General features: G+C 44.0%; 1 protein-coding gene across 5 annotated transcripts in view; it reads left to right on the top strand.

Moving 5' to 3' along the window:
• Nucleotides 1-25,882, top strand: part of ERCC6 (ERCC excision repair 6, chromatin remodeling factor) — a 179,547-nt gene that overhangs the window by 25,505 nt on the left and 128,160 nt on the right. For all 5 annotated transcript variants that reach the window (XM_077250751.1, XM_077250752.1, XM_077250754.1 and 2 more), the window contains exons 4-5: nt 13,791-13,890; nt 14,005-14,689. In XM_077250751.1, coding sequence (XP_077106866.1) covers nt 13,791-13,890; nt 14,005-14,689 — 785 coding nt within the window. The remainder of the gene's footprint in view (nt 1-13,790; nt 13,891-14,004; nt 14,690-25,882) is intronic.

The raw sequence follows: 25,882 nt of genomic DNA, 5'->3' as shown, positions 1-25,882 counted from the left end.
AAAACTTGTTTGCAATTTCATCACACTTGGAATTTTTTTACCGTTTTCTGTTACACGGCATGGTAAAACCAATGGTATCGTTCAAAAGTACATCTCGTCTCGCAAAAAATAAGCCCTCACATGGCCATATTGACGGAAAAATAAAAAAGTTATGGCTCTGGGAAGGAGGGGAGCGAAAAACGAAAACGAAAAAACGGAAAAAGCTCCGGGGGTGACGGGGTTAATAAAAGAAGACCATGTAAGGAAAAAACGTTCAGTATATTTTTCTTTATTCAGTATGGACTCTATCCAGTCCATCTTGAAGAGATAGGCTGCCTTTGTAGTAATTAAGCTCAAAGAGGGAGTACTACCCTGTGCCCATAAATGTAGAATACTTTTACCTGTGGCTGCTATCCAGACAAATAGAACACGGTGCTGCTGAACAGAAAAACTCACCAACTGAACTTGTGGGAGAATGTTGAATATGGCCTACTCCGGGAAAAAAAAAATGGATACACCAAAGGTATTAGTGAGATGTTGCAAGAGTGTATTCCCAGACCTCCCATATTTTTGGACAGTCCCAGAGACAATGAAAAATAGCAGCTGGAGAATGTAAACATTTAGGGCAGGGAAAATCGTCTTAGGGGGACATTTTAGATTTAATCTCTGGGGAGGACAATTTCTTTTTTTTTTTCTAGACGCAAAGGAGATATGTCCTCTAAGCACCGTCTTAGCAGTGGCCCAAGATAAGTTAATATCGTCCAAGTGTTCCATGTTATCCTCCATGAAAGTCTCCCACCATCCAGTTATATAGCATTTGAAATCATCCGAAGTGTAAAGATATGAGGGAAAAGGCCAACGAAAAGATACAGTTCTACTAGTGGGGAGTTCCAAAGTAATTAAAACCGGAGAATGGTCCAAGATAACTGATGGGAGTATATCAACTGTTTTTAAGAAGGAACGAGAGGCAGGGAATAACCAATAATCAATGTACTCTAGAATAAAAGGGGTATTCTCTCTCTGTAGGGTGACAAGCATCATCTAGATCAAGCATATCTAGCAAGGTAGAGAGCTCTCCAGTAGGAGAATGAGATGTAGACAAAGGTGTAGATCTATCAAGGAAGACGTCATGAAGGGTATTTAAATCTCCACCCAATAGTATATTAGTGGGATGCCAGCCATGAACAACTTCCTCGAGTCTAGCAAAAAAGAATGGTTGGCAGTGTTGGGCGCTTAAACATTAATGAGGCAGTATTCCCGCTGTTCAATAAGGACTCGTAAATATAACTAGTAATACTCGTTCCATTGACCTTAATGGCGGTGACAATGATTTGTAATTAGAGCGTGCTCATATAGAGAAAAACAGCGACTGTGCAGCAATATGTACCCTTTCTGGCTGTGAGACTGTCTGTGGACGGTCTGTGTGAATTGGAAAGGGATCACGAACGGGTGATAAAACCCTCCGATAAAGGGGGTAACGTGGTGGTCATGGACGTAACGAAGTACAGGGCCCTATGTTACTCCCTTCTTCAAAGAGAGATGGGTTATGAGATACTCGAGACTAATCCCACCACGATGTATTTGAGACAACTGAAGGAAATAGTAACAGAAGCATTTCATAACAAATTGATGCGAATGAGAGAGACTTCCTTATACCCATACACCCAGTAATCGCAACATTCTATTTACCGAAAATACATAAGGGCACCCACCCGCTTAAAGGAAGACCTATAGTTTCGGGAATTGGGAGCCTTACACAAAATTTGGGCCTTTATGTAGACCAAATTCTGAGACCATTTGTGATCTCATTGAGTTCTTATGTACGTGACACAGCGGATCTCCTTTTGAAATTGGAAAATGTTGAACTGGATGCTGATATGCTGCTATGTTCTATAGACGTAGAGGCACTCTACTCTTCAATCCCGCACAGTAAAGGCATCATGGCTGTGGACTACTACCTGGGTATGAGAGGGCGGCAATATACTGAACACAATCAATTTGTGAAACAGGCCTTAGAATTTTGCCTCACCAGAAACTATTTCCTCTATGATGGGAGGTACTTCCACAGCTCAGGGGCACCGTGATTGGGAGCCCTTGTGCCCCCTCGTATACAAATTTGCTCCTGGGCTGGTGGGAGGAGAATATCGTTTTTGGTGATATTCCATCGGCCGAGAGTAACGTCATATTGTGGCTACGATACATAGATGACTTTTTCGTTATCTGGAAAGGCAATGAGGAAGATGACCATAACATAAGGCTAATCACCAGATACACCAATGGGGCAGGGGATTTACGCGAGATCATTAAAAGACACTGGTCTATCTTGCAGATGGACGATGACCTGAAGGAAATCCTGACCCCAGTTCCACAAATTACGTTCAGAAAAGGCTGCTCCATAAGACAGGGCAGTCCACAGTCATTTTACCCCCCCCCCCCCTCCCCAGATACAACCTACTTGGTTGGGTAACCGGGTTAAGGGATGTTACAGGTGCGGGAACTGTAAATATTGCCAGGCTATACGGCAAGGCAAGGACTTCACGAGCAATGTAACAGGAAGAAGTTTCCGCATCAACCATTTTATAAATTGTAAAACGATGGGTGTTATCTATAAGATGACGTGTGAATGCGGTCTAGAATACATTGGCAAGGCAAGCAGGGAGCTTAGAAGAAGAGTTGGAGAGCATCATCGAGATACAATTAACAAAAGAGATGCCCCAGTTGCAAACCATATCAATAGGGTGCATCAGGGTAATCTAAAGATGGTTAATTTTATGGGCATTGACAGAGTGTACCAGTCCTAGAGAGGAGGTGACTGGGATAAAAGCATCTTGCAAAGAGAGAGTAAGTGGATTTTCCACCTCCAAACAACAACACCACCACGTGGTCTAAATGACCAGCTTAGCTTTTCTTCCTTCTTGTAGAGAGAGGGAGTAATAAGGTACTGCATTAACAGGGATAGCCACCGTTGAGTGGGGGCGCCACTGCGTAGGAATCGGGTGCCAACCTCTGCGACAGGTAGGAGCAAGTTTAGAGAGGGCTCCTTAGGGATTTTGATAGTTGCACCCTTTCCTGTCATTCTATCCACGAGGGGTCCGCTCTGTCACTTATATATAAACTACCCCCCTTTTTTTCTTTGTCGGCTAACATACTGTACCTTTTTTAATGTTTGTTTTCATCTTAAGTGTGTACATAATCTGCTGAGTGAAATCTTAAACTGAATTCTGAAGCTCTATTTAATCCTCGATCTATGGGGGTATAACTACAACAACGGGGTTGGTCTATTTGCACATGCCATTCTCGGGACTCGGGAGAAAAACAATTGCTCCCTTTTGGTAAGATAGATACAGTAGTACAGGAGGTCTTTTAGTGACGTTTGTCTCTTGTTTCTGTATCATATGGAGCGTAATGCGCTGACTCCCGGCGTCCGGAAGCACGTGGCTGCACACGCCGGTGAGTAGTGTATAAAAAGAAGGCAGGTTGATGCCGCGTTAGCGATATGCTCATTTGCCATGCATGAAGGTGACACAATCCCCTGATGATTCCAAACTGTATGAAACGCGTTGGGAGGCACTATTCATCAAGGTGGACCCAAAAGAAATGATGCGGATTTAGGTTGAGAACCGCTGTAATGGTCCACAATAACTCAAGCTGCACTGAGTCTAGATGATGACCGTGAGAAGGCAGATGAGTATAAAACACTGATTGTATATGCATGCGATTATGTATGTGTAGGCATGTACTCTGAGACTAGATGACAGAAAGGGTACATATTGCTGCACAGTCGCTGCTTTTCTCTATATGAGCACGCTGTAATTACAAATCATTGTCACCACCATTAAGGTCAATGGAAGGAGTATGACCATGATTTAGGAGTGGTTACCTGAGAGAAAAGGGCCCTCTCTATTTTGTCTATATTAAGTTATATTGGTGACGGTACGATTTCTCATGTGTTATATCCTGTCTGACTACATTAATATCAAGGCATAGTGGATATATGTGTTTGAAACATCAGGACTGGCTGCCCTGTTGGTTTTGTGGTGATATATCCTGAATGTTTATTTTGGTATATATGAGAAACCAGTTAATCGGTAACTGGACATTATTCTCTGGCGGTGACACGTTTTAATGTGTCTTATGTTTGTATGTACGCACCTAGCACTTTTGTCAGCACTATATGTTTGCACTTTTTTAGACTATCAACTAATAAAAGTTATATTTTAGCATTAGTTACCTAGGAGCCCGCTTATTATATTGAATTATTCTTTGGTTCCTCTCAAACCTAGAGTCTAGCTACTACTTGTTTGTGTGATATGACTCTGATTTAAGGTCATCAAAATTAAAAGTTTGAAAATTGCTAAATTTTCGTCAAACTTCTTTTTTTTTTTCTCGCAAATAGACGCAAGTGATGTCAAAGAAATTTTACCACTATCATGAAGTACAATATGTCACAAGAAAACACACTCATAATAAGTGGGATCCATTAAAGCGGTCAGAATTGTAACAATTGGCCTGGTCACGAAGGTGAAAACGGGCTTTGGGGTTAAACTTTTAATCATTTTTTTTATTTTTAAAAACATTTTTTTCTTAGTTTACACTTGCTTCATTAGTGTCCATGGGAGACTTGAAGCTTCGATCATCCGATTGCCCGTTCTACACACAACGGAGCTTCAGACATGCTCACTTTCTATGAGCGCCCACCGCTGGGCGGTGCTCATACCTATCAGACAATGACAACCACAGGGGTCTCCTGCAGACTTAAAATTGTCATGCCACCTCATCGGCGACCTACAGTCATTCGACATGGGTGCAAATGGGCAGAGCTAGTGACACGCTTCCGGCGCGATCATGGAAAAATCTGGTGTCAGAAATGACAGCAGCATTTAGCATGTTAACAACCACTGGTGGATCGCCATTCCTCCCTTGGCTGTTGGGGCACATGGCAGCTAATGAAATCAGCTGACATTTGCTGGAAATGTTGCGGGCTCATCACCGGAGCCCGTAGCGAACAGGTAGAGGCGACCTTAGACATACCTATACGTCTAAGGTCTGAAAGGAGTTAGAGCCGGAATTTTTCACGCATTTGAGGTTGTATACTTCTAGTGTATATCTGATAAAGGCTAACCAGTCTAAAATGTGAAAATTTTTTATATAAAGTATTCTTTGATTTCAATAAGTCAACTTTTAGAGGGTCAGATTCCATCTCTTTATTACTACCTCTTGTGGTTGGGCATTCCACAGTCTGACTTCTCTAACTGAACTCTGTAAAGAACCCTTTTTCCTTGTAGCTGTCAGAATCCCCTTTCTTCCACCCGAAATGAGTGCCCCCTGGTACTAAGTATGTTCTTTGGAAGGAATAAGTCATGTGCCAGTCCTTTGTACTGACCACACATATATTTATACATATAAATGGGATCTCCTCTAAGGCTATGTGCACACGTTCAGGATTTTTCGTGGTTTTTTTCCCCGCATTTTTCGCTATAAAAACCGCGAAAAAAATGCATACATTAAGCATCCTATTATTAGAATGCAATCCGCAATTTTTGCGCACATGTTGCGTTTTTTTCTACGGCGGAATCGTATTCCGGAAAAATACGCAGCATGTTCATTCCTTGTGCGGAATCACGGAGAGTCCGCACACATAGGAATGCATTGATCCGCTTACTTTCCGCATGTGGCTATGCCCACCATGCTGGAAGTAAGCGGATCATGTGTGGTTGGTACCCAGGGTGGAGGAGAGGAAACTCTCCTCTGGGCCCTGGGAACCATATAATTGTTAAAAAAAAAAAAAAAAATTAAAAATTAAATAATCGTGATATCCTCACCTCCCGGCGTCACTCGCAGCGTTCCCGCTCGCCTCGATGCTTCCGTTCCCGCTCGCCTCGATGCTTCCGTTCCCAGTGATGCTTTGCGGCAATGACCTGTGATGACGTGGGTCTCGCGAGACCGCTACGTCATCTGAGGTCAATGCCGCTAGGCATTATTGGGAACGGGAGCATCGCAAGGAGCGGGAAGACTGCCAGGGACGCTGGACGGTGAGAATATCACGATTTATTATTTTTAACATTAGATCTTTTTACTATTGATGCTGCATAGGCAGCATCAATATACCTAATTTGGACGTGTCCATGTGTCTGTGCACAATGAGTCATCCACAGTTGGGCGTAACCATGGATACTAAAGGAGAGGAGCTCCCCCTGGTGGCGAATTAAGAGATAAGCCTTTTTTGAATGTTAGCCTGTGAGACAACACTGTGAGGCATTGCAAAGATGGATCAAATTGAGCGCACTGCTGCACGTAGAGAAGCGAATCACATATGGATTCGTAACCTGCATCTTAATGAAACTGAAGATGAACGAAATTGTCGAAGAACTGCTGATGCAGCCCGACACAGGGCGGCCAGAGCAAGAGAAACGAATAAAGTAACTGAATCACGTAGAGCATCTAATGCTGCATGACGAGCAACACGCAATGCACAAAGTGATATACATATTTCACAAAAAAAGAGAACAAGATAGAATACTTGTCCAAAATGCAAGAGCCACCGGATGACGGCAAGTTACATTTGACGCTAGAGGACTTCTCAATCAAATTGATGAGACACGTATTGAAGAGCACTATGCTGGCGAACTGACATTTCGATGTCAGTTCTGCCAATCTAAAAATTTCAAAGACGAAATGGTGCAGGACAAAACATTCCCTTCCCGCTGCAAGAGAGGGCGCATCCAATTACGTCCCATTCGTATGGATGATCAATTAGTCAAGTTGATGAAAGGAGAGCATCAGCACTCCAATAACTTTATGGCTAATATAAGGCCATACAATAGCTCGCTTGCTTTGGCATCAATGGGAGCACAAGTAGCGCCACCTCCTGGGCATGGTCCATACTGTTTTCGAATTCATGGACAAATTTACCACAGAACTGCCCCATTGCATCCCGCTGTGGGTAGTACTCTCAAGTTTGCCCAGATTTATATCTTGGACAGTGAAGAAGCATTAAGTACAAGAAGTCAAGCAAATAGAAAGTGCCTCCCAGCACTGCTATCATCTCTTGGTGGGAAAATGAAAGCAATTAACCCACTCGCAAGAGCCTTCACAATGATGAGGGAATTTGACATAGAGGAAGAGAGGATTGCTGAATAAGAAAATCGCAATCCACTCGAAATAACAATGTCAATTATAAATGACTACAATGATGACCAGAGGCGCTGCAATGCACCAAGGTACAATGAAGTAGCTATAATTTATCAAAATGCAATGGGTGAACCCTGGTTTAATAGGGACATCAGAGTTCATCTCAAATGTGAAAACCAAGCTGTTCAAATCGGCTTTCTTCACAGAAAGTGTGATGCAATGACATATCCACTTCTATTCTCATATGGGGACAGTGGATGGACAATACATTTGACAACTCCAATTGCCCTAAGTGTGCAACATCAAGGAATTGGTGACATTCATCTACCATCCATACCAGTGGATCAAGATCGACAAGAAAAAATCACCCTGGTGCAGTATTATGCATACAGGCTTGCCATTTGTAACGAGTTCAATCCCCTTTTAAATGCTGGAAGTTGACGCAACAATTTTTAATCATTGACAGTTAAGTCAAAATTGAATCAGACAGGATCGAATATATAAAACAAAATCAAAAGGCATTATGCATCGACAGTGCAGATCCCAAGTGTGCTCAACCATGTGAAATAGCTTATGCTCAGGAACATTGAAGAATAGCGCTATTGGATAGCTCTACCCGTTCATTTCCTTTAGGAATAGGGCTATAGGATAGCTGTACCCTTTCACTTTCTTCATGGATAGCGCTATCGGATAGCTCTACCCGAACAGTATTAACTACAGAGCTTTTTCATACACAAGGTAGGTGTGGCAGGAGAGGTACACCAGGTTTTTTTTGTTTGCTATTAGTCTGCACATACGCCAGTCTGGTGCGTGGGTACACCCCATTGTGTGGTTTGTAATCACCGCGCGAGCCCGAAGGGCGAGCAATCCTCGTCAATAGTAAAAGGTTGGTCACACTTGTCAAACACTACGTTTGAAAAGTTTGACCAACCTGTCAATCAGTTTTCCAAGCGATGCTACAGATCGCTTGGAAAACGCTAGCATTCTGCAAGCTAATTACGCTTGTAAAACACTAGTGTTTAGCGGGAAAACGTATGCCAATTCCGCATGCGTTTTACCCGCGGCACAGTTGCTGAATTGCCGCGGAAATTTCTGCGGCAATTCCGGATGTGTGCACATAGCCTAAGACGTCTTTTTTTCTAAGCTAAACAAGCCCAACTTTTGCAGCCTCCCATCATGAGGAGTTCCATCTTTTGTACTAATCTAGCTGCCCGCAATTCCACTGGGGAATTGCGATGTAACTGGCATTTCTCCTCTCCCCGAGACTATGGTAACTCCTTTTATGCAAATAATACGTGGCACACCAGTCGGAAGTTACGCATGTGTGTCACAGCCTCGTTTTTGCGCTCCATCACTCGGATATGCGTCCCTCAATCTGGAAATGATGTCACATTCTTAGGGCAATGATAAAGGGAAATGATAAATAAATAAATCGTTTTCTTTAATTGCGATGGACTATAGTATATAGAAGAATGTATATGTAAGAATGTAAGTCCGCAAGGACCGGTCCCCCTGAACCAGTCTATCATCGTAAATTTGTTTACTGTAAATGATACCTGTAATTTGTATGTAACTCCTCATGTACAGCACCATGGAATTAATGGTGCTATATAAATAAATAATAATAAGGCTGCCGTCACACTAGCCGTATTTGGTCAGTATTTTACATCAGTATTTGTAAGCCAAAACCAGGAGTGGAACAATTAGAGTAAAAGTATAATCGAAACATATGCACCACCTCTGCATTTATCACCCACTCCTGGTTTTGGTTTCAAATACTGATGTAAAATACTGACCAAATGCTGCTAGTGTGACAGCAGCCCTAATAGTATATATAAAATTGATTATCAAGGGAATAGCAAATTTTCTATTGCTGGTAGATTCGTCGACCTACTGGCTGTCTGGTGTTGATGTGCATGTTATGTTGGATGATAGTGATGAGCGAGTGTACTCGTTTCTCGGGTTTGCCCGAGCACGCTCGGGTGATCTCCGAGTATTTATGACTGCTCGGAGATTAAGTTTTCATCTCCTCAGCAGCATGATTTACAGCTATTAGCCAGCTTGATTACATGTGGGGATTACCTAGCAAACAGGCAACCCCCACATGTACTCAGCCTGGCTAATAGCTGTAAATCATTCAGCTGCCGTGATGAAAACTAAATCTCCGAACACTTACAAATACTCGGAGGTCACCCGAGTGTGCTCCGGAAAACCCGAGCAACGAGTACACTCGCTCATCACTATTGGATGATCTAACATAGTACCTAGCTAATTATGTGCTGCTCTATTACATTTTTCAAATAACTCACTCTGCCCATGGTAATTATTTGAGATATACATACTACCTTTTTAATTTTCCCCGAACACGCTAATCAATGTCCACCATTGAACTGACTCGAATGTCTGAATATCCTTTTTAAAACGTGGAGCTCAAAACTCATTCCCTTATAGTAAGTGTGAACTTATTATTCCTTCTCCATCTCTCATCTTATGCCGATGGGGCCACCACTGATCTAATGGTTGTCATAGTGGTTCCATCATCCATACCACTTTCCGATGCAGTAAATACAACTCCTGGCATAAATTATGGAATCACCGGCCTTGTAAGATGTTCATTCAGTTGTTAAATTTTGTAGAAAAAAGGCAGATCACAGACATTGCACAAAACTAAAGTCATTTCAAATGGCAACTTTTTGGCTTTAAGAAACACTATAAGAAATCAAGAACAAAAAATGTGGTAGTCGGTAATGGTTACTTTTTAAACCAAGGATAGGGGAAAAATTATGGAATCACCCTGTAAATTTTCATACCCAAAAATAACACCTGCATCAAATTAGATCTGCTCGTTAGTCTGCATCTAAAAAGGAGTGATCACAACTTGGAGAGCTGTTGCACCAAGTGTACTGACATGAATCATGGCTCCAACACGAGAGATGTCAATTGAAACAGGAGTGGATTATCATACTCTTAAAAGAGGGTAAATCATCACGCAATATTGCAAAAGATGTTGGTTGTTCAGTCAGCTGTGTCTAAAATCTGGACCAAATACAAACATGGGAAGGTTGTTAAAGGCAAACATACTGGTAGACCAAGGAAGACCTCAAACTGTCAAGACCGGAAACTTAAAGCAATATGTCTCCAAAACAGGAAATGCAGAACAAAACAAATGAACGAGTTCTGTGACCGAACTGTATGAAACCGCCTAAAGGAAATGGGATTTTCATACAGAAAAGCTAAACGAAAGCCATCATTAACACCTAAACAGAAAAAAACAAGGTTACAATGGGCTAAGGAAAAGCAATCGTGGACTGTGGATGACTGAATGAAAGTCATTTTCAGTGATGAATCACGAATCTGCATTGGGCAAGGTGATGATGCTGCAACTTTTGTTTGGTGCCGTTCTAATGAGATTTATAAAGATGACTGCCTGAAGAGAACATGCAAATTTCCACAGTCAGTGATGATATGGGGCTGCATGTCAGGTAAAGGCAATGGGGAGATGGCTGTCATTACATCTTCAATAAATGCACAAGTTTGTGTTGGTATTTTGGACACTTTTCTTATCCCAGCAATTGAAAGGATGTTTGGGGATGATGACATAATTTTTCAAGATGATAATGCATCCTGCCATAGAGCAAAAAAACTGTGAAAACATTCCTTGAAAAAAGACACATAAGGTCAATGTCATGGCCTGCAAATAGTCCAGATCTCAATCCAATTGAAAATCTTTGGTGGAAGTTGAAGAAAATTGTCCATGACAAGGCTCCAACCTGCAAAGCTGATCTGGCAACAGCAATCAGAGAAAGTTGGAGCCAGATTGATGAAGAGTACTGTTTGACACTCATTGAAGGGAACCTGTCACCCCGTTTTTTCAATATGAGGTAAAAATAGTGTTCAATAGGGCCTGAGCTGTGCTGTACAATAGTGCCTTTATTATCCCCTGATTCCCCACCTTTGCTGCCAAAATACCTTAGTAAAGTTGCCGTTTTCAGCTGTCAATCACGCAGGTCTGGTCAAATGGGCGTGGTGAAATGTTTCTCCCCCACCTCTTGCTTTTCTTCCCGGCGTTGGCGTAGTGGTTCGCGCATGCGCAACAGCCGAATGCACTGCGCAGCGGCAGAAAAAGAGCGTGATCTGCGCTATTCACCGGTTTATCGGTGGCGGTGGCCATCTTCCTGAGGCCGTGCGTGCGCAGATGGAGTGCTCTGCTTCCCGGGGCTTCAGGAAAATGGCCGCGGGATGCCGCGCTTGCGCAGATGGAGATCGCGGCGGCCATTTTCCTGAAGCCGAGTTCGCAACTCGGCGTCAGGAAAATGGCCACCGCGATCTCCATCTGCGCACGCGCGGCATCCCGCGGCCATTTTCCTGAAGCCCCGGGAAGCAGAGCACTCCTTCTGCGCACGTGCGGCCTCAGGAAGATGGCGGCCACCGATAAACCGGTGAATAGCGCAGATCGCTCTCTTTTTCTGCCACTGCGCAGTGCATTCGGCTGTTGCGCATGCGCGAACCACTACGCCAACGCCGGGAAGAAAAGCAAGAGGTGGGGGAGAAACAGCGATTTCACCACGCCCATTTGACCAGACCTGTGTGATTGACAGCCGAAAACGGCGACTTTACTAAGGTTTTTTTGGCAGCAAAGGTGGGGAATCAGGGGATAATAAAGGCACTATTGTACAGCACAGCTCAGGCCCTATTGAACACTATTTTTACCTCATATTGAAAAAACAGGGTGACAGGTTCCCTTTAAGTCCATGCCTCAGAGACTGCAAGCTGTTATAAAAGCCAGAGGTGGTGCAACAAAATACTAGTGATGTGTTGGAGTGTTTTTTTGTTTATTTGTTTTTCATGATTCCATTATTTTTTCCTCAGAATTGAGTGATTCCATTATTTTTCCCCTATGTTTGGTTAAAAAATGTAACCTGTCATGGTTCTCAATGGCAAGAGAACGTAGTAAAGCATACAAAAAGGACTAGCTCTTGGAAGATGGGAACTCGAGCTGACTGTGAGCTAAACCTACCGCACAAATAACAGTGGCCGGGTAGCGTGCCTACGTTTTATCCCTAGACGCCCAGCGCCAGCCGGAGAACTGACTGACCCTAGCAGAGGAAAATACAGACCTGGCTTACCTCTAGAGAAATTTTCCCCAAAAGGCAGACAGTAGCCCCCACATATATTGTCGGTGATTTCAGAGGAAATTGACATACGAAGTATGAAGATAGGTTTAGCAAATTGAGGTCCGCTTACTAGATAGTAGGAAGACAGAAAAGGGAACTTCACAGTCAGCTGAAAACCCTTTCAAACACCATCCTGAAATTACTTTAAGACTCTAATATCAACTCATGACACCAGAGTGGCAATTTCAGTTCACAAGAGCTTCCAGCCTCAGAAATTAACAATCACAGAGAACTGGAACAAAAATGCAAAACAAACTTAGGACTACAAGTCCAACTTAGCTGATAGTAGTCTAGGAGCAGGAACATGCAACAGAAAGGCTTCTGGTAACATTGTTGGCCGGCATAGAAATGACTGAGGAGCAAGGCTAAATAGACAACTCCCACATCCTGATGGAAACAGGTGAACAGAGGCGATGAAGCACAAAAGTTCAGTACCACCAGTGACCACCGGGGGAGCCCAGAAACCAAATTCACAACAGTAACCATTACTGACTACCACATTTTTTGTTCTTGATTTCTTTTAGTGTTTCTTAAAGCCAGAAAGTTGCCATTTGAAATGACTTTAGTTTTGTGCCATGTCTGTGATCTGCTTTTTTTCTACAAAATTATACAACTGAATGAACATCCTCCAAGGCCGGTGATTCCATAATTTTTGCCAGGGGTTGTACAAATGCTGCAGGGAAGTTCCAGAATGAAATAGTTGTTTGTTGTAGGTTGGTAAATGTTAAAAATCTATATTCATGGGGGCAGAGTTATGAAGAATGGCTCAAACAGACTGGGAAACTAGAATCCATTGTAGTATAGACCAAAACAGCAGGTTTCGCTCTGTGGGACTTTTTTCATCTATTGCCTGGCCTCTGGCAATCAGAGTATTGGTGACAGCAACCTGTCTGCATTTCATGAAACCTTTTTTTTTTTTTTTTTTTTTATAAATCAGATAAGTGTTTTTATTAACAGTAATCAAATTAACAAACAATTGCAATAGGGTACGGACTGGGACTGAAATTCAGTCCTGGCATTTGAAATCACACAGGCCCATGTTGTCCCCTTCCCCATGAACCTGATGGGATATATTACTAATATTACCCTGGATGTAGGAAAGGAAGATGTTTCTTCAAGACCAATATTTCTAATGATACCCGTGGCCTGTTGGGGCAAGTGACGGAGTCAGTAACTTTGTACTTCATCACAACTCTTAACAGTATGGGAGTCTTGAGAACACCGATTCTGTTAACAACGTAGCAGGCAAGGCAGCCCATGACTAGACAGGCCCCTCTGGCATTTGCCAGAATTGCCAGATGGCCAGTCTGGCCCTGATTGCAATTATATCAAAAGGGGAATAGACCTGTTTAACATATTTTGAATTACTCCCCCTTTCCTCCCCCTCCCCCCCACCCTTAAGCATATGCGAGCAACAATAGGACAAAAACATACATTGCATACACATTAAAACAGCATCCCAATGGTAATGTTTTCTACTAATCTGTTTGCATTTTACCGTCTTAGGAACAGCAGCTGAAAAAAATGAAGGCTAAACTTCGACGATTGGGTATCACCCAGGAGGAGAGTGGTCCCGAACAGCTCCTGTCAGAAGATGTGGATGATGGTGAGTCCTCATCATCCATTTATCTTCTCGTTTGACTGCTGCTATCCCTTTTGTCAATGTCTCACCTTTGAATTGTATAACCAAATCCATGCATATGCTTTCTAATTTCTTCAGATGCGTTGCCCACTTCTTTGGGCAGTATGTTGATGCCGGTTCAAGATAATGATTGGGAAGAGCTCATCCGCACAGGGCAGATGACACCATTTGGCACAAAGATAACACCGAAAGAAGAACATAAGCCAAGAAAACTAATGCTAAATGAGACCTCAGATTTTGAGAAATACCTGGCTGATCAAGCGCAAATGGCAGCGCAGAGGAAATGTTCCTTTGCTACAAAAAAAGGTCGAAAACAGAGAGTGAAAAAAGAGGCTAAGAAGGATGGAAGAGCTTTCAAATCAGTAAATCAAAGTGTCACCATGCCATCGGCTGAGAAAAGGTTGACCAAAAGAATGCATAAATTACAGTGCAAAGCCTTGCATACTCTGTCCAGGACAGGAATTTCATGTAAAAGAGATGTCCCGTCCACAGAAAGCAGTCAGAAACATGATAGCGAGGGGTCGGTGTACTCTCCTGATGAGCAAGAGCAGAGCATGGAGGATGAGGAAGATGAGAGCATGTATGACTGCCCAAGCTCTGATTATGAGCTAAAACCTCTACAGCGAAAAAAGGTTGCAAAGGGACACCGAAATCCAGATTTTCTCCCCATCTCTGATGAAGACGACGAAGAGACTCATCGCCTGTTAAAGGGTAAACGGTGCAGAGATGATGGGGATCCCAAGGTCTTCAAGCATCGAATACGGTAGGTTGCTTTGTTGGTCTATGGTGAGTTCTGCATTAACCTGAATTAAAGAGTATTCCAGGTTGTGCATTAATAAAGACGAGTACTGAACAGGTTAATTAGAAAAAACCTTCACATTTTCAATCCAGTGGATCTCCATTTTTTTGTACTTCCTGTAGAGATCATGCGCCATCATCTTTGCTGAAGCCAGTGATTTGCTGCAGTGATCACGTGAGCAATGCACGCAGAAATTGTGAGGCGTCAGCAGACTGAAGAGGGGGTATAGGTATTTAAAGCACCACTGGAGTGTTTGTTTGTTTTTTTTACAACAAGAGTGGTGCTTTAAATGCAAGTCCCTTGCTCCCTGTAATATAGTCGCCCTCCGGTGTCTTCACAGTTCTTCGCCACGGCTCCATTATCGCAACGTCATCTTGTGAGCGCAGCTTCAGACTGGATGGAAGTCAGAAGCTACATCACAAGTTTTCAGTGCAAGTCTATGAGAGCTAGAAGGAGGCTCTCATAGACTTGCATTGATTAGTGACCTCTGTCTCGCTCCAGCAAATACTGGAGCGGTCGGCAGGTTGCAGACTGCAGGAAACAGATCGGAGCGGTAGCGAAAACAGATGGAAACGCTGCAAGAGGAGTATCAGACAGGGGTGCAAGGGACTTGGATCTTAATCACCTCTCCAGCAGGTTTTCTTTTTATTCACAGCTGGAGTGGTGCTTTTACGTTTTATAACTAATTTACTACTTATGGTTACATTTATATAAAATGCAAAAATGGTTGGGCTAGGGTTAGTGTTGGGGTTAGGGTCGTGTCGGGGTTGGGATTAGGGTTGAGGTGTGTTGGGTTAGGCTTGGGATTAGGGTTAGGGGTGTGTTGGGGTTAGGGTTGGGATTAAGATTAGGGGTGTGTTGGGGTTAGGGTTGGGATTAGGGTTAGGGGTGTGTTGGGGTTGGAGTTAGAATTGGCGGTTTCCACTGTTTAGGTACATCAGGGGGTCTCCAAACGCGACATGGCGCCTGCCATTGATTCCAGCCAATTTTGTGTTAAAGTCAAACGGTGCTCCCTCCCTTCTGAGCCATGCCATGAGCCCAAACAGTGGCTTTCCCTCACATATGGGGTATCGGCGTACACAGGAGAAATTGCACTACAAATTGAAAGTGAAATGAAAGTGAAAATAGTTAGGTTCCAAAGTCAATTTTTTTATGAAAAAAGTAAAATGTTCATTTTTTTTCCTTCCACATTGCTTTAGTTCTCGTGAAACACCTGAAGGATTACCGTATATACTCGAGTATAAGCCGAGATTTTCAGCCCAAATTTTTGGGCTGAAAATGCCCCTCTCGGCTTATACTCGAGTCACGGTCGGCGGGGGAGAGGGTGCTGAGGCATACTTACCTGCTTCCGGGGCTCCTGGCGCCCCCCCTGCCTGTCCCACGGTCTCCGGGTGCCGCAGCTCTTCCTCTGTCGGCGGTCACGTGGGACCGCTAATTAGAGAAATGAATAGGCGGCTCCGCCCCTATGGGAGTGGATCCCATAGGGGCGGAGCCGCCTATTCATTTCTCTAATCAGCGGTGCCGGTGACCGCTGACAGAGGAAGAGGCTGCGGCACCGAAGACCAGCTGTCCGGGGGAAGGAGCGGGACACCGGGAGCAGGTAAGTATTACATATTCACCTGTCCGCGTTCCACACGCCGGGCGCCGCTCTGTCTTCCCGGCGTCTCTCTCTCCGCACTGACTGTTCAGGTCAGAGGGCGCGATGACGCATATAGTGTGCGCGCCGCCCTCTGCCTGATCAGTCAGTGCAGAGAGACGCCGGGACGGGACGCTGAGGAGCTGCAAGCAAGAGAGGTGAGTATGTCTTTTATTATTTTTATTGCAGCAGCAGCAATGGCACAGCTTTCTATGGCACAGCTATGGGGCAATAATAAACGGTGCAGAGCACTATATGTCACAGCTATGGGGCAATAATGAACGGTGCAGAGCACTATATGGCACAGCTATGGGGCAATAATAAACGGTGCAGAGCACTATATGTCACAGCTATGGGGCAATAATGAACGGTGCAGAGCACTATATGGCACAGCTATGGGGCAATAATAAACGGTGCAGATCACTATATGGCACAGCTATGGGGCAATAATGAACGGTGCAGAGCACTATATGGCACAGCTTTGGGGGCAATAATAAACGGTGCAGAGCACTATATGGCACAGCTGTGGGGGCAATAATGAACGGTGCAGAGCACTATATGGCACAGCTATGGGGCAATAATAAACGGTGCAGAGCACTATATGGCACAGCTATGGGGCAATTCTGAACGGTGCAGAGCACTATATGGCACAGCTATGGGGCAATAATAAACGGTGCAGAGCACTATATGGCACAGCTATGGGGGCAATAATAAACGGTGCAGAGCACTATATGGCACAGCTATGGGGCAATAATAAACGGTGCAGAGCACTATATGGCACAGCTATGGGGGCAATAATAAAGGGTGCAGAGCACTATATGGTACAGCTATGGGGCAATAATAAACGGTGCAGAGCACTATATGGCACAGCTATGGGGCAATTCTGAACGGTGCAGAGCACTATATGGCACAGCTATGGGGCAATTATGAACGGTGCAGAGCACTATATGGCACAGCTATGGGGCAATAATAAACGGTGCAGAGCACTATATGGCACAGCTATGGGGGCAATAATGAACGGTGCAGAGCACTATATGGCACAGCTATGGGGCAATAATGAACGGTGCAGAGCACTATATGGCACAGCTATGGGGCAATAATGAACGGTGCAGAGCACTATATGGCACAGCTTTGGGGGCAATAATAAACGGTGCAGAGCACTATATGGCACAGCTGTGGGGGCAATAATGAACGGTGCAGAGCACTATATGGCACAGCTATGGGGCAATTCTGAACGGTGCAGAGCACTATATGGCACAGCTATGGGGCAATAATAAACGGTGCAGAGCACTATATGGCACAGCTATGGGGGCAATAATAAACGGTGCAGAGCACTATATGGCACAGCTATGGGGCAATAATAAACGGTGCAGAGCACTATATGGCACAGCTATGGGGGCAATAATGAACGGTGCAGAGCACTATATGGCACAGCTATGGGGCAATAATAAACGGTGCAGAGCACTATATGGCACAGCTATGGGGGCAATAATGAACGGTGCAGAGCACTATATGGCACAGCTATGGGGCAATTCTGAACGGTGCAGAGCACTATATGGCACAGCTATGGGGCAATAATAAACGGTGCAGAGCACTATATGGCACAGCTATGGGGGCAATAATGAACGGTGCAGAGCACTATATGGCACAGCTATGGGGCAATAATGAACGGTGCAGAGCACTATATGGCACAGCTATGGGGCAATTATGAACGGTGCAGAGCACTATATGGCACAGCTATGGGGCAATAATGAACAGTGCAGAGCACTATATGGCACAGCTATGGGGCAATAATGAACGGTGCAGAGCACTATATGGCACAGCTATGGGGCAATAATGAACGGTGCATAGCACTATATGGCACAGCTGTGGGGCAATTATGAACGGTGCAGAGCACTATATGGCACAGCTATGGGGCAATTATGAACGGTGCAGAGCACTATATGGCACAGCTATGGGGCAATAATGAACAGTGCAGAGCACTATATGGCACAGCTATGGGGCAATAATGAACGGTGCAGAGCACTATATGGCACAGCTATGGGGCAATTATGAACGGTGCAGAGCACTATATGGCACAGCTATGGGGCAATTATGAACGGTGCAGAGCACTATATGGCACAGCTATGGGGCAATTATGAACGGTGCAGAGCACTATATGGCACAGCTATGGGGCAATTCTGAACGGTGCAGAGCACTATATGGCACAGCTATGGGGCAATAATGAACGGTGCAGAGCACTATATGGCACAGCTATGGGGCAATAATGAACGGTGCAGAGCACTATATGGCACAGCTATGGGGCAATAATGAATGGTGCAGAGCACTATATGGCACAGCTATGGGGCAATAATGAACGGTGCAGAGAACTATATGGCACAGCTATGGGGCAATAATGAACGGTGCAGAGCACTATATGGCACAGCTATGGGGCAATAATGAACGGTGCAGAGCACTATATGGCACAGCTATGGGGCAATTCTGAACGGTGCAGAGCACTATATGGCACAGCTATGGGGCAATTATGAACGGTGCAGAGCACTATATGGCACAGCTATGGGGCAATAATAAACGGTGCAGAGCACTATATGGCACAGCTATGGGGCAATAATGAACAGTGCAGAGCACTATATGGCACAGCTATGGGGCAATAATGAACGGTGCAGAGCACTATATGGCACAGCTATGGGGCAATTATGAACGGTGCAGAGCACTATATGGCACAGCTATGGGGCAATAATGAACGGTGCAGAGCACTATATGGCACAGCTATGGGGCAATTATGAACGGTGCAGAGCACTATATGGCACAGCTATGGGGCAATTCTGAACGGTGCAGAGCACTATATGGCACAGCTTTCTATGGTACAGCTATGGGGCAATAATGAATGGTGCAGAGCACTATATGGCACAGCTATGGGGCAATAATGAACGGTGCAGAGCACTATATGGCACAGCTATGGGGCAATAATGAATGGTGCAGAGCACTATATGGCACAGCTATGGGGCAATAATGAACGGTGCAGAGAACTATATGGCACAGCTATGGGGCAATAATGAACGGTGCAGAGCACTATATGGCACAGCTATGGGGCAATAATGAACGGTGCAGAGCACTATATGGCACAGCTATGGGGCAATAATGAACGGTGCAGAGCACTATATGGCACAGCTATGGGGCAATAATGAACGGTGCAGAGCAATATATGGCACAGCTATGGGGCAATTATGAATGGTGCAGAGCACTATATGGCACAGCTATGGGGCAATAATGAACGGTGCAGAGCACTATATGGCACAGCTATGGGGCAATAATGAACGGTGCAGAGCACTATATGGCACAGCTATGGGGCAATAATGAACGGTGCAGAGCGCTATATGGCACAGCTATGGGGCAATAATGAACGGTGCAGAGCACTATATGGCACAGCTATGGGGCAATAATGAACGGTGCAGAGCACTATATGGCAAATCTATGGGGCAGTAATGAACGGTGCAGAGCACTATATGGCACAGCTTTCTATGGTACAGCTATGGGGTAATAATGAATGGTGCAGAGCACTATATGGCACAGCTTTCTATGGTACAGCTATGGGGTAATGAACGGTGCAGAGCACTATATGGCACAGCTATGGGGCAATAATGAACGGTGCAGAGCACTATATGGCACAGCTATGGGGCAATAATGAACGGTGCAGAGCAATATATGGCACAGCTATGGGGCAATTATGAATGGTGCAGAGCACTATATGGCACAGCTATGGGGCAATAATGAACGGTGCAGAGCACTATATGGCACAGCTATGGGGCAATAATGAACGGTGCAGAGCACTATATGGCACAGCTATGGGGCAATAATGAACGGTGCAGAGCGCTATATGGCACAGCTATGGGGCAATAATGAACGGTGCAGAGCACTATATGGCACAGCTATGGGGCAATAATGAACGGTGCAGAGCACTATATGGCAAATCTATGGGGCAGTAATGAACGGTGCAGAGCACTATATGGCACAGCTTTCTATGGTACAGCTATGGGGTAATAATGAATGGTGCAGAGCACTATATGGCACAGCTATGGGGCAATAATGAACGGTGCAGAGCACTATATGGCACAGCTATGGGGCAATAATGAACGGTGCAGAGCACTATATGGCACAGCTATGGGGCAATAATGAACGGTGCAGAGCACTATATGGCACAGCTATGGGGCAATAATGAACGGTGCAGAGCAATATATGGCACAGCTATGGGGCAATTATGAATGGTGCAGAGCACTATATGGCACAGCTATGGGGCAATAATGAACGGTGCAGAGCACTATATGGCACAGCTATGGGGCAATAATGAACGGTGCAGAGCACTATATGGCACAGCTATGGGGCAATAATGAACGGTGCAGAGCGCTATATGGCACAGCTATGGGGCAATAATGAACGGTGCAGAGCACTATATGGCACAGCTATGGGGCAATAATGAACGGTGCAGAGCACTATATGGCAAATCTATGGGGCAGTAATGAACGGTGCAGAGCACTATATGGCACAGCTTTCTATGGTACAGCTGTGGGGCAATAATGGATGGTGCAGAGCACTATATGGCACAGCTTTCTATGGTACAGCTGTGGGGCAATAATGAATGGTGCAGAGCACTATATGGCACAGCTATGGGGCCATAATGAACGGTATGGAGCATCTATTTTTATTTTTGAAATTCACCGGTAGCTGCTGCATTTTCTACCCTAGGCTTATACTCGAGTCAATAAGTTTTCCCAGTTTTTTGTGGCAAAATTAGGGGGGTCGGCTTATACTCGGGTCGGCTTATACCGTATATACGGTAATAAACTTTTTGAATGTGGTTTTGCGCACCTTGAGGGATGCAGTTTTTAGGAAGAATGGTGTCACTTTTGGATATCTTCTGATATATTGACCCCCCCCAAACACACTTCAAATGTGAGGTGGTCCTAAAAAAATGGTTTTGTAAATTTTGTTGGAAAAATGAGAACTTTTAACCCTTATAACTTCCTAACAGAAAAAAAATTGTTTTCAAAATTGTGCTGATGTAAAGAAGATATGTGGGAAATGTTATTTATTAACTATTTTATGTGACACCACTCTCTGATTTAATGATACAAAAATTACAAGTTTGAAAATTGCTAAATGTTAAGGTTCAAAATTATTGCCAAATTTCTGTTTTTTTCCAGAAATAAATGCAAGTCCTATCGAAGAAATTATACCGATGACATGAAGTACAATAAGTCACGAAAAAACAGTCACAGAATCAGTGGGGTTTATTGAAGCGTTCCAGACTTATAACTTCATAAAGTGACAGTTGTCAGAATTGTAAAAATTGGCTTGGTCATTAAGTACCAAATTGGCTCTGTCCCTAAGGGGTTAACCAACATAGGGTACAAGTAAACATAGTATTTGATAAACAAAAAAAGCGTAAGCCATCCCATCAACGCCAGGGTGTACGGTCCTAACCTCTATTATTAAAACCTTGCCATCTGCCAAAAATGAACTTAATGTGAAGATCCGAGCAGTAGCTGGCCCCAACTATGGACACCCAGCCAAGGGAAGCAATATAAATGTAATGTTGAACTCAAATAAAGGGAGGCCACACCATTACCTGCTCAGAGTGCAAGAAATTAAGGAAAAACCAAAAGAAATAAACTGGAGTATAAATTGATGTACATGCAATATGTAGGAACATGTTCACACTGGTCATTAAACGGACAAACCGTAAGATGGAAACAAATGAACATGGGCGTAATGGCTCACTTTCCAAAGGCTGCAGCTCCTTCCACAAAGTCCTGGATAAGAAATATCATAACTGGAGGGAAAGGAAAAATTACAGTCCTGATGAGTGCTGCCAAGGAGGACAGGATTGTGGAAGTTAACCCCTTTCTGACTATGGACATAATGATCCGTTCATGTATCGTGGGCCCATTTGACCAGGTCATCGCGATCGCCCACACGCATCGGGAGCGCGCAGGTGATTCTGACAGCTGAAACCCAGCACTAGGTGCTCCCGACACTTTAACCCCCAAAATGCTGTGATCGAACACGATCGCAGCATTCCAGAAGCCGGCAGAGAGATGACAGCCCCTCTGCCTTTGCATCAGAGACCCCGCGGCGGTCCCGGTCGTTGCCATGGTGACCGATGTCGTCATGATGACATCCGGGTCACCAGATATAGGAAACTTGCTGATCATGCACAGTGCATGATCAGCAAGTCTCTCTGTCAGTGCAGAGCTGACAGTTTCTATGGCTTGGCGACACTGCTTGATCTCCATGCTATAGAAGCGATCAGCCTGCAAAAAATGAGTGTCCCATAGTGGGACAAAGTAAAAAAAAAAAAAAAAAAAAAAAAAAAGTTAGAAAAAAGTACATTTTTTTTTTTAAATAAATGTAAAAATATTAAAAACTAAAATAATAATAAAAAAAAAAATTCTATCTAAAAATATAAACATTAAAAGTACACATATTTGGTATCTCCGCGTCCGCAACGACCTGGCCTATAAAACTGTCCCACTAGTTAACCCCTTTAGTGGACACCATAAAAAAAATTATAAAAGCGAGGCAAAAAACAATGCTGTATAATCATACTGCCAAACAAAATGTGGAATAATACGCAATCAAAAAGACGGATATAAATCAGCAGAAAAGAAAAGTCAAAGTGAGGCTATGTTCACACTTTGCGGTTTTTGCTGCGGATCTGCAACGGATTTGACGCTGCGGATCCGCCGCAGTTTTCCGTGCAGGGTACAGTACAATGTTACCCTATGGAAAACAAAAACCGCTGTGCCCACATTGCGGAAAATCCCTTAAAAAAACGCGCAGAATTGCTGCGGGAAAAAAAGGAGCATGTCACTTCTTTCTGCGGATTCTGCAGCGGTTTTCAACATGCACCAATAGGAAAGTGCTGTTGAAAACCCGCAGAGGAATCCGCAGAAGAAACCGCAGGAAAATCCGCAGTGAAAACCGCAGCAGTTTTGCACTGCGGTTTTTCCAAATCCGCTGCGGAAAAATCCGCAGCAAAATCTGCAAAGTGTGAACAAGCCCTTATAGCTCTCAGAATAAAGCAATGCAATAATAATTTTTTCTCTAAAATAGTTTTTATTGTATAAAAGCGCTAAAACCTAAAAAAAGATGTAAATGAGGCATCACTGTAATCGTACTGACCTGAAGAATAAAACTGCCTTATCAATTTTACCACACACGGAACGGCATAACCCCCCCCAAAAAAAAAAAAAAAAAGTTCATGAAACACTGTTTTTTGTTCATCCTAACTCCCAAAAATCGGAATAGAAAGCAATCAAAAAATGCCTTATGCCCTGAAATTGTACCAATAAAGATGTCAGCTCGTCCCGAAAAAAAAAAACCCAAGACCTCACAAAGACTCTATGGGCCAAAATATGAAAAAATTATAGCTCTCAAAATGTGGTGAGGCAAAATCTTTTTTTTTTTTTTGCAATAAAAAGCATCTTTTAGTGTTTGACAGTAGCCAAACATACAGTGGGTACGGAAAGTATTCAGACCCCTTTAAATTTTTCACTTCGTTTCATTGCAGCCATTTGGTAAATTCAAAAAAGTTCATATTTTTTCTCATTTAATGTACACTCTGCACCCTATCTTGACAAAAAACAAATATAGTAATTTCAGCAAATTTATTTAAAAAGAAAAACTGAAATATCACATTGTCATAAGTATTCAGACCCTTTGCTTAGTATTGAGTAGAAGCACCCTTTTGAGCTAGTACAGCCATGAGTCTTCTTGGGAATGATGCAACAAGTTATTCACACCTGGATTTGGGGATCCTCTGCCGTTCTTCTTTGCAGATCATCTCCAGTTCAGTCAGGTTGGATGGTGAACAGCCATTTTCAGGGCTCTCCAGAGATGCTCAATTGGGTTTAGGTCAGGACTCTGGCTGGGCCAGTCAAGAATGGTCACAAGTCTGAGGTCCAGAGCACTGTGTACTTTTCCGCATTCGTGTTTCCTTCAATGACTATTAGTCATCCTGTCTCTGCAGCAGAAAAACACCCCCATGGCATGATGCTGCCACCACTATGTTTCACTGGCTGAACTGTGGTGAGATCTGATGAGATTCCCGCTAGCACCATTAGCGCTCATGATGTCACCTTTGCGCTCCCAGTGCTACTGGGGATCTCACCGCTACTCAGCCCAGCTGGGAATGGAGCCTCAGTGACTGGAGGTACACTCTATGATGTCACTGCCGGTCACTGACTCTTCGTTTACAGCAGCTCATTCACCAATGGAATGGTTCTCAGCCTGGACGATTGCATCTTGGCACCGTCCAGGTTGAAAACTAATTATCCCCCAGACATGGATTACGGCGTTGGACAGAACGACCCACAGGTGAGGGATATGCTTGTTTTTATTACTTGTTATTTTTTAATTTTTGTTTTATTACAGGAGATCGAGGGTTTTTGTGGATTAGGCTTTAGGTGAGTATAACTGTGTTTATTTTTAACTAAAAATGGAAAAGTGTGTTTTGTTTTATTACTAATAAAATACTTTATTCTGGCTGTGTATTTATGTACCATACAACTATAGGACTAGTAGTGGATAGGTGACTTATAGACGCCTCTCCATTACGGAGCTGGGGGTTATTGTCACCTGACAATACAAAGGTGACATCAACCCCACAAATATGAACCTCACTTGCCACCGCTACATGGCAAGTGGGAAGAGCCAGGCAAAATGCCAGAATTGGTGCATCTAATAGATATGCCTTTTCTGGGCAGCTGTGGGCTGCTATTTTTAGACTTGGTGGGGGGGGGGGTTAATATCCATGGTCCCTCACCAGCCTGAGATTATCAGCCCCCAGCTGTGAGCTTTAGCAAGGCTGGATGTCAAAAATGGGGGGACCCCACGCCGTGGGGACCCCTCTGTTCTTGATAATAAACCTTGCTGACAGGTGAGGGTTGTAAACTCCAGCTATGAGTTTTGCCTGGCTGGTTTTGAAAAATACAGGGGATTCCATGCCGTTTTTTTCATTTTATTTATAGCGCAGGCTTCGGCAGATGAATTCCCCTGTTAGCCGCTCATGTTATTAGCAGCATCAGGGATAGGCTGATGGGAGTAATAGTTTCATCAACCGCCGCCTGCTGTCTTTTCTATCACTTAAATGTAACTCTCATCATTCTCCCATGCTCGCACTGATCGCCGGCATAGCAGGGGAGAATGATGAGAGCCGTATTCAGCATCCGGTGTCAGTGAACAGCGCTTACTGTAACGCTTTTTGCCTGGCGCCAATGCGTGTCACATGGATTACATCCATGTGTGTTATGCATGTGCAAGTGTGCGGGACGTTTTGCAACCTGTGTTGATATTAAAAACGGACATGTCAGAGTGTTTTCCCCACGGACACACCGTCCGTGGAAACACACTGACGTGCACAGACCCATTCACTTTGATAGGGAAATAGCGCTCTGTTCCTCCTGAGTCTCTCCGTATGGCTATGTAGTACTGTACAGCCACATATGGGGTCTTTGAATATG

The sequence above is a fragment of the Ranitomeya variabilis genome, chromosome 4 (genome assembly GCF_051348905.1).
Source record: "Ranitomeya variabilis isolate aRanVar5 chromosome 4, aRanVar5.hap1, whole genome shotgun sequence".
NCBI classification, from domain to species: domain Eukaryota; kingdom Metazoa; phylum Chordata; class Amphibia; order Anura; family Dendrobatidae; genus Ranitomeya; species Ranitomeya variabilis.
The sequence above is the reverse complement of the archived record's forward strand: the minus strand, read 5'-3'. Positions and strand labels throughout refer to the sequence as shown.